The 9,199-nt window shown below is 47.5% G+C and overlaps 1 protein-coding gene across 1 annotated transcript in view; it reads left to right on the plus strand.

Annotated features, from left to right (window-relative positions):
• Window positions 1-1,330: 1,330 nt before the first annotated feature.
• Window positions 1,331-9,199, plus strand: part of CSF2RB (colony stimulating factor 2 receptor, beta, low-affinity (granulocyte-macrophage)) — a 9,831-nt gene continuing 1,962 nt past the window's right edge. The window contains exons 1-11 of the mRNA XM_010131578.1: window positions 1,331-1,400; window positions 2,495-2,624; window positions 3,018-3,202; window positions 3,524-3,672; window positions 4,513-4,684; window positions 4,781-4,913; window positions 5,016-5,176; window positions 6,085-6,230; window positions 6,334-6,508; window positions 7,418-7,508; window positions 7,793-7,862. Coding sequence (XP_010129880.1) covers window positions 1,331-1,400; window positions 2,495-2,624; window positions 3,018-3,202; window positions 3,524-3,672; window positions 4,513-4,684; window positions 4,781-4,913; window positions 5,016-5,176; window positions 6,085-6,230; window positions 6,334-6,508; window positions 7,418-7,508; window positions 7,793-7,862 — 1,482 coding nt within the window. The remainder of the gene's footprint in view (window positions 1,401-2,494; window positions 2,625-3,017; window positions 3,203-3,523; window positions 3,673-4,512; window positions 4,685-4,780; window positions 4,914-5,015; window positions 5,177-6,084; window positions 6,231-6,333; window positions 6,509-7,417; window positions 7,509-7,792; window positions 7,863-9,199) is intronic.

Raw genomic sequence — 9,199 nt, forward strand, 5'->3', positions numbered from 1 at the left:
CAGATTAGTCCCATGGTCTCTCTGTTGTTACCATGCACACTGGCAGTGACAAACTTCCTTCCCCTCCCTTCCTGGCTAAGCAGTCCCATCTAAGTGCGTGCTTCGGGGGCTAAAATAGGAAGTAGAGACTTCCTACTTCACAGGCAATTGCACAGACCTTCCTTGAAAAGGCGTGGTCTGCTTCTCTGACAGTGGCGTTGAAGGTGCATGGGAGATGCAGAGGTTACTCTGAAGACGTGTCTGCCAAGAAAATCCTGTGCGTGGTTTCCGCCTTCTGTCTCCAGTCCCACGGAAGCGTGGGACGGTTTGGCTGGTTCCTGCATCAGAGGATTCTGATGCTGTGAGGGGGAGGCCAGACAGGGAGAGTCAGCTGACAGAGAGAGGGTGAACCCTCTGCCTCACAGACAGCTCTGGATGCAGGTAAGGGAACTGCTTGCTCTCTGGGGAAAGCAAAATGGCAGAGGGTCTGCTCTGTGAGTCACAAAGGGATCTGTTAGCTGTAGGGATTATTCCAGGGCTCAGCCAGCTGTTTCTGGTGTAAGGAAGTGGCACTGAGGAATCAGAAAGCCAACAGAAACTTTAAGGCTTTTTCCCCATGCTCCCCTAAAGTAGAGAAGAGTCACAGGTCTGCCACAGCCTTTTGTAGGTGAGTTTATTATTCTTTTGAGGGAGCAAGGAGAGACACCCAAAAGGACTTCAATTCCGGAGTGAACAACGTGGTCTGAGGTCTTTGAACCACTCAATCTAATCTCAATCTGAGCAATCACAAAAAAAAAAAAAAAAAAAAAAAAAAAAAAAAAAAAAAAAAAAAAAAAAAAAAAAAAAAAAAATTTTTGACAATTTGGAACTTGTTTGGGGAGCAGCTAGGAAAGTATCATACTGAAGAGAAAATGAACGAGCTATGTGGTGATGGATCACACCCTTCAGGAAAAGTAGAAAACAGAACACCATGGCAGTTCTTTAGGAAGGTTTGAGCATGAAGAGCAGAAGGATGAATGAAGGCTGAGCTCTCTTCACAGATTAGGATTGTTTCCGGTTGCTATTAAACAGAAAGCATCCCTGTACTTCCTTGGAATTGTGCCTTTAATTCTTCTTCCTTTGCTCATATTGCAAGTTCACACAATAAGAAGATGGGGTTTTGCCTTACAGAAATACTCGGTAGAAGTTCTTTCTGCACGTCACTCCAACACAAAGCCTGAAGAAGTTCCCTCATGCAGTTTTACTTCTCTTTACATGAAATGAAGGCAGGAAGCTCCACAACAGACAGAGCAAGAGAGTAGCCAGTGGTCAATGAAAACAATTCTCTTCTGAATTAGGATCAAAGGACGGTATGAACATGGAAGAGGTTTTCATCCTTCTGCTGAATCTCTGTTTGGCATTCTGTGTCCAAGCCATTCGAGGTGAGTTTCAGATTTATATTCCTTTAGCCTTCCATTATTGACTTTCTTTTTGCATCTGTCTCCTCCTTTCAGCTAAAGCTCTTCCCCATTTTCTGCTTGCTTTTCTGCTTCCTTCTGCCACCATCTTCTGTGCCGTAGGAGAACAGACATCTTGATCAAAACCAGAGTGCAGCGGATGCATGTGCAGCCAAATGGGTTGTGCGTTGGTATGGACAGGTGAAATACTGGACCAGTGGACGAGATGGACAAGCTGACTGGTTGATGAGTGAATAGGAAGGAGGAATAGACCCTGAGAGTTAGTGAAAATGTTTGAAAATGAAGGGCTGCATGATTAAGATGGTGGTGTGCAGAAGACAAGAGGACAGTCACAAGACAGGGGGTGGGGTGATGGTGGTGGTGCTACCGAGAGCAACATCCAGGCAACCTGACTGTCTTCTTGAGGAACTGCTGACAGATGAAGAGACCATCTGCCACATCCATTGCTTGTGTTTCTAAGTTCAATGTCTCTTTTCTCCTCTGATGCAAAGAGAGCGTTTTCCCTTCCCTTCCCTTCCCTTCCCTTCCCTTCCCTTCCCTTCCCTTCCCTTCCCTTCCCTTCCCTTCCCTTCCCTTCCCTAGTCCGGGCATTCTTCTGAGTCATAACAAGATTCTTCCCAGAGCGTCTCCCTTTCAAATACACCTTCCTGGTGTCACAAACTTTACTAGGAGGTTAGTGGCAACGAAGTCCCGTTCAACAACACACAAAGATGACATGATCACCGTATACCTGCTGACCATGGCATCTACTAATCCCTGGAAACAATCAATGTTTGAAAAGTGATACCTTGGCTAGAATTATGTGCCTTGCAGCCACAGAGGTCTCACTTCATTGTTGTTCCATGTAGCTTGGTTTGGATACTTGCAAATTGTGGAGATGTGCAGAATGGCCACAGCTCTGCACGTATTTTCGCCAAGAGTAATTTCCTGGTGCTATGAGGGAAGTCCTGCTGTCTCAGTGTCTTCCCAGTTCTGCTGGCAGAGACACGACCTCCTGCCGTGTGTCACTATTCACATCTGTAATCTGTGCACCTTTTTTGCCTGAATTCCTTTCTCAGAGAGTATCCCCATGAAGAGCTTGAGCTGCTACAATGACTACAGCTCTCAGCTGACCTGCACATGGATGGAGCATTCCGAGGCTCATGCACTCGTTGGGATGATTCTTTACCAAAGGGATAATATTGAGATGTAAGTACCTGAAATGTGTGGTGCTGCATGAAAGTCCAAAGGGAACTTGGCCACAATTTGGAATCCTGGGGACCAGTAGACAGGCTTTCAGAAAGCTCGGCCACCGCTTTCTGACATTGGGTTAAAGTAAAAGTTGTGCCTGTTTCTGAGGCCTGCTCTAGGAAGGGGGGAATGAACAGGGTGACTAGTAGAATTACAATGATTTTCCCAAATTTTGTTGTGGGATTGTGGATAAGAAATAAGATGAGACATCTAGGTTGCAGAACTAATAGGTACAGCAAGAAGAGGATGCAAGTGCCTGAGAATGGGATGGAACTGGTCTCAGGCATTGATTTTTGCATTAACCATTGGTTTCCAGATCAGATATTTATAGATCAATTCGTCTATTCACAGAGAGAACGAGGAGATGCTTTGCAAACGCCACACAGAAAATGACTTACATGCAGCTCCAGACTCCTTTGTGCACTGGGTGTGTCGTACCACAATGACTTATTTTGGGATAGGGGTAGATGATATTTACAGCTTCAAACCTGAGAAGACGCTTCAAGCAGAACTAAAAGTTGACATTTTCCAAAATGGTAAGGATTAAATTCCAAATTCTCGTCTTCCAATGAGTATCAGGGGTCTTTTAGAATGCATTTGCCACTCAGCGAGGAAGTGAATTCCACTTCCATTGTGGAAACGGCCAAAGAGCTCCACATTGAGAGTATGGGGCGGGGAGGGGAGAGAGCAAGTTTCTGGGAGCAGCTGGATCTGTGAGGGGCACTCGGGCAGGAGCCATTTGGTGTGGGAGGAATAAGATACCCTGAGAATGGGGAAGCTTATCTAGGCATTTTCTTGCCCTCTTCACGTCCCTGTCCTCACTATCTCATCTTATGGGTTGTACCCTCCCCTTCCAGTTCAGACCCTGCCACCTCAAAACCTCTCAGTCAGCTTGATGAGATCAGGAGATGTCTTGCTGACCTGGCAAGCAGCTGATGGAAGCCAAAGGCTGGGCGATGCACTGGAGTATGAAGTCACTTACAAGCGGGACTGGGAGTCGTGGGAGGTAAGAGTGGAGGCGCTGGGCTCTCCTGGTTTGGGCTGCACCCTTCTGGGTGGTTGAGAGCCTGTGGTAAATGTTGGGCAAATGAATGGCCCTTCTGTTCCCAGGCACGATGGGGAGACACAACCAATGTTGTTTCAGGTGAGGTGGAAGGGGCTTTTTCCCTGTTTGCAGGTGACTTGCCCTGTGAAATACCATTTGTCCCGATCTGAAGACAAAGATTGGTTCTTCACTGATTTTGCCCTGAAACCCTCCTAAAAGGAATTAAATCACATTCCAACAGGAACCTGTGTGTTCATGTGGGAAAATGGCAAAATACATTTAAATCCTCTTCCCCTTCCAGAAGGATGTGTTTTGGGTGGGTTGGGGTTTTTTTCCGTCTAAGAGTCCATATCCTTTGCCCTGTTGTTTACCTGGATCTGCGTATGTTTCAGTTCTGTACCTGTCAGTCTGATCTTTAAAGAGAAGTTTCTTGGCCAGACTCCCACAAAATTCTGCACTGAGCCGTGTTGTGAGCTTGTGTAGCTGGTGCTGAAGATAACCAGGACCCTGCAAGCTGCAGGAGCTGGCCCACCTTCCAGTGCAGACTGTGCCTGACAGCCTGAGCGTCTGCGCCTCACCCTTTGTGTGCCGTGCTGGAAACAGGCGTGCTGAAGCCCCTCTAGTGTGGGAGCAAGGAGCACTGCACTGCAGCATGGGCATGGACCGTCACACGTGTGGGACTGTGGGGAGATGCAGTCACCTCCTCTCACTCTTTCTCTGTCTTCCCTCCACTCCTCTTCTTCATTGCCCAGCTCCCCAATTTCTTTCCTCCCTGATCTTCCTCCTTTTCCCCCTCAACAGAAGGCTGCCTCGCTCTTGCTCCCCAACACTACCCATTGCCACCTCAGCCGCAAGGACCTTGTCTCGGGGAGCAGCTATGTTGCCCGTGTGCGAGCCAGACCAGGGCGGTCCAGTGGCTTTTCTGGGCAGTACAGCGAGTGGAGCACAGAGGCGTCATGGGAGACCCCCGAAGGTAGTGTGAAACGGAACAGGGCCGTGCAGGGGTGGAAGTGCTGGCTGAGAAGCCAGAGCGTTCCTGTCGCTTAGCTTGTACTCATCTTCTCTGAAGGTGGCCTTCAGCCCAGGAACCTTCGCTGCCTCTTCAATGGTGCAGATCGTCTGACGTGCAGCTGGGAAGTGAAGAAAGCACTTGTAACCTCTGTCGTCTTTGGCTTGTTCTTCAGGGCCACGCCAGCATCAGAGTACGTGCTCTGCCCATGGCAGTGTGCCTACACCTCTCCCATGGCGTTTCTGCTCTGTCCCATCCCCCTCGGTCTCAGCTCAACCTCTTCTGTTCCCCTCAGAGAACAGGAGTGTTCTCCTGTGCACGAGAAGGCTTTGCTTCATGTCCCGTATGTGCTCCAGAGCTGTGGGATCCCTGTTAGCAACTTCAGCAGTCAGAGCCACTACCATGTGTCGGTGCGGACCAAGACAGAGGAGAAACTGATTAAAGCCTACAAGAACAGTGAGTTGCTGTGTTGTTTCTTGCTTCTCCTGGTTGTTTCTCAGACAGATGCCTGTCTGGGCAATTGGGGCTGAGAACAGAGGTCCTGAGAAAAAGTGGATGGGAAGAGGAAGAGATCGGGACTGATGAAGAAAGGAACTGTCTGCTGCATCAGGTCACAGGTCTGGGAAAGGTGGCTTGTGGGTGAGGTCTCCCTCAGTGGCATTTGTTACTCTGAGGAAGGTGGCAGCGATGGAAACTGTTGTGCAGAACTTCAGGTTCCAACCCAGAGCTCCTCAGTGGGAGACTGTCGCCCCACTGAGTTCTCTGTGAATGAATTCGTGAGTGTCCCAGTGGACAGGGAGCTGTGGTGAGAGGTGTGTGTGGGGGAGTGTGTTTTTATGCGATTTCTCCAGAAGCCAGTGGAGCTCTTTTGGGTTTGTTCCATGGCCATTGGAGGTAGCATGAAGTAGGACTCCTCTGCTGAGTGAGGTGCGCCAGATGGATCGTCTCTGCCTGCATGTACGTAGAGTTACTGGCGCTACTTGTCAGAGTAAAACTGGAAGAGCTCCTGCAGTGGGTGAAAATATCAAGTAGTAGCTCCAAGAGAGCTGAAACTCCATGGAAATGTGACGGATGAGTAGAGATGTTTCAAATATTGCTTTGCTGCTTCTCTGAGGGAAAAGAGGGAGTGCTCTCAATATGAATGGAGAGGGATTTTCTCTGCTTTGATGGTCTACTGGTGTCCTGGGTTTATTGTATTGACTAGCAAATGGAGATGTGGAGAATTAAGAAGTGTTAAAAGGCTGAGACTTCTTACATTGCATGAAAGAACATTATTTTCAGTCTCTGGAAACTATTCACAGTGGTGAAAGGGAGTGCTGGACCAGCATGTGGATAAGTACTCTGAGACATTCCGTGTGTTGCAGTTAAGGTGCTGCCACCTGCAAATGTGTCAGTAACAGTGACAGAGAGCCAGGAGTATGAACTGAGGTGGATAAAACACACTCTGAAATATGGCTTCATCAAGCAGAGGTACCAAGTGGAGTATTGGATGAACAACCAATATGAAAAGGTAAGTCTTAGGAAGTGCCAGCGTCCAGAATTTCTCTTTGCTGGGCAAATGGCAAAGACAGTTCCTCTCACCTCCGCCCTTTGTGCTTGTTTCTTCTCCCCAGACTGTCCAGAAGTTAAATATCAGCAATGATGAACCTCCCTTCATCCTCACCCTGCAGATGCTGGCATCATCTACAGAATACAGGGGGAAAATGCGTGCAAGGGTGAATACACCTCCGGATTATGAGGGCCCTTGGAGTGACTGGAGTGAGGAGTTCACCTGGAAGACTGAGAATGGTACTTCTCATGCAGGCTACTTCTAGGAGGTTTTGTGGACTGTTAATGGCTGAAAAGCCTCTATAGAGAAACACATCCTCTCAGCTAGGGCTGAAGTTATCCAGGGGTGAAGATGGGCCCTGCCACAAGGTAGCTGGGGTCCCTTAACAAGGTAGCTGTCCTGTCTGTCCGAAAGATTATCCTCGTTTCCCAAGGCCAGTAGTCTAGTCTGCTATCAGTGACCAAAGAGCCCCAGACTGCAAGAAGACGGAGCGTGAGCAGTCAGTCTTTTATGTGCAGAGTGACTGAAGGGTTGCGTACAACACACGGTAGAGTCTACCAGAGAGAAAACCCTTACATGGTTTTGCTGTTTCTGGACTCAGAGGCAGTCCTATGTCTTGTGCCCAGAGTCATATGATCTTACCATGATTTGTCTTGTGGAAGCTTGCAGTGATAAGACTACTGTCTTGATAAGTGTACTCCGGAAGAAACTGTTATGTTGTTGATGATCAGTTACGGCCATTAGCAAAGGAAAGTCTTTCTTAGAAAATCTCTGAGACCCCTTCTCTTCAGGACTGCACAGAGTAAGGCAGACTTAAGCTGCCTGAAGACATACCTGTTGTTCGTGGTGGAATAAGGTACCCAACCACCTTTCTCTTAGCATAAATTGTGTACCGTGCTGTCAGGAAACAGGAAAAAGAACCAGTAAAGGAAACTGTGAGCTCCTTTGGTCAGTAAGCTGTTCGCCACGTTTGGTCTGTCCCACTTTGGAGGGCATCCCAACAGTCTGAAAGCCTCTTGATCCTCTCCCTTGACACGCCACCTCCATTTCCCTGATCAGCCGGCATGAAGAGTGACCAGAGTGAGAAACCTGTTACAGGAAGTGGCCACTCCGCAGGTGGACACCTATTTCTCTTTCCTCTGTTTCAGTTCTGCCACCAGCGGTTCTCCCAGTGATGTTGCCAGCTCTCATCATCACTGTGCTAATAGTTGCTTATTGCAGCTACAAGTATTTCCTCAGGTAGGTTTGCGTTGTGACTAGGGGATTTAGCAGCCCGTTGGCCATGTGGGTGGCAGAAAGGCCCAGGCGCTTCTTGTCCCCCTTGAGAGAGAGGTCTATGTGGAGATGAGCCTTGGTGTGCAATGGGCAGCCTTGTGCACGTCTGTACAAGGGTGGGAGTTGGGTGGCGGTGTGCCAGGGCCTGGGTGGTGCCTCACTGCACAGAGCAGTGTACAGGGTGCAGTCTTTGCTGGTTGCAGCCACAATGAGAAGCACATCTTGAAAACTCTGTGTGGTTGTTGCAGGAAGAAGAAAATGTGGGAGCAAAAGATTCCGAACCCCAGCAAGAGTCTCCTGATCCAGAGCTACCTGGGGGTAAGAGGGAACTCTGCCTTCAAGGTTTCTTTATTTCTCTCTCTTTTTCAGGACTCCCAATAATCTCAAGAGATCATCTTGTCTCCTAGTCCGTAGTGAACAGATATTTTCATTGGTCTATGCCTTATTTTTAGGAGAACTTCTGGTCCTACGCAACAGAACTACACTCTTACATTTATACTAGTAGACTTCTTTGTGTTGTTCATCAGCTGGTGCTTTCCTTCATCTCCACATAGCCATCAGCTCTAGTTCAGAGCTCTTTAGAATGGGGTGGTAGCCCTGTAAGAGAAACGTTTATTTTAAGAGGCTGGGCTTTCTGGAACAAATGTTACCACTTGCCTGTCCGTTACCAGGGCAAGCAGTGTGTATGGGAAGTCAAGGAACACGCTCAGGGAGCATATGGTCAAATCTGTGCAACTACAAGCTCCATCTCTTCTTCCTCCCTTCCTAAAAATCCACCATCTGGAAAGGGTAGTATTGGTGTTTCCAGGTTTTGGTGATAAAAGTCTTCCAGTCTTGCTGATTCAGTAATGTGCCCCCTCCAACACACACGCACACGCGCGCACACACACACACAGAGAAATATCTTTGTATAACAGTTGATTCCATCCCATGTTGATAAGGGATGGGTTGCAGAAAATGTAGATCCATGGCAATATAATGAGTATCATGTTCCGCATGGCCTTCGTGTGAGGCAAATGAGCACTTACAGTATCTACATTTGAGTGTGAGTGATGGAATTAATTAAAACCATTTCTCATTTGTTATGTTGCTGTAAAATGGACGTTCATCTTAATGACCTAGTTTAATACACGATTTTCCAATACATGGAACTAAGGATAAGCATAGATCCTCTTGTGCCAGAAGACAAACTGGTAATTCTTATACTAAAATCTCAAGTTAATTTCTTTGGCCTGATCTCTACAGTATAAACTGGAAAATTTTTCATGCACTAAGCAGCACCTTAATAGCTTTGTTTGCTATCCCCTACCTGTTTCTCGTTCCACAAGCACTCACTGCCTTGGTTTCATGGCTTTGAAAGTTTCTGGGTATTGGTCTCATGTTTCCTTTAGACCTCCTTTTGCTATTAATGTACTTTAAAAAGTCTTTCTTGCCTGCTACAACACTGGCCAGCTTCAACTCTAATTGAGCTTTGGTCTTTCATGTCTTCTTCCAACATCGCTCTGAACCACAGCTCTGTAATCTTCCTGCCAAGCCTGATCTTACTTCCAGAGATCACACAATTTCACACAATCACAGAATCATCTGATTGGAAGAGACCTGTAAGATCATTGAGTCCAACCGTTGACCCTGCACTGGCGGGGTCCCTAAACTAA

This window comes from Buceros rhinoceros, unplaced genomic scaffold, assembly GCF_000710305.1.
Source record: "Buceros rhinoceros silvestris isolate BGI_N320 unplaced genomic scaffold, ASM71030v1 scaffold3700, whole genome shotgun sequence".
Taxonomy (NCBI): Eukaryota; Metazoa; Chordata; class Aves; order Bucerotiformes; family Bucerotidae; genus Buceros; species Buceros rhinoceros.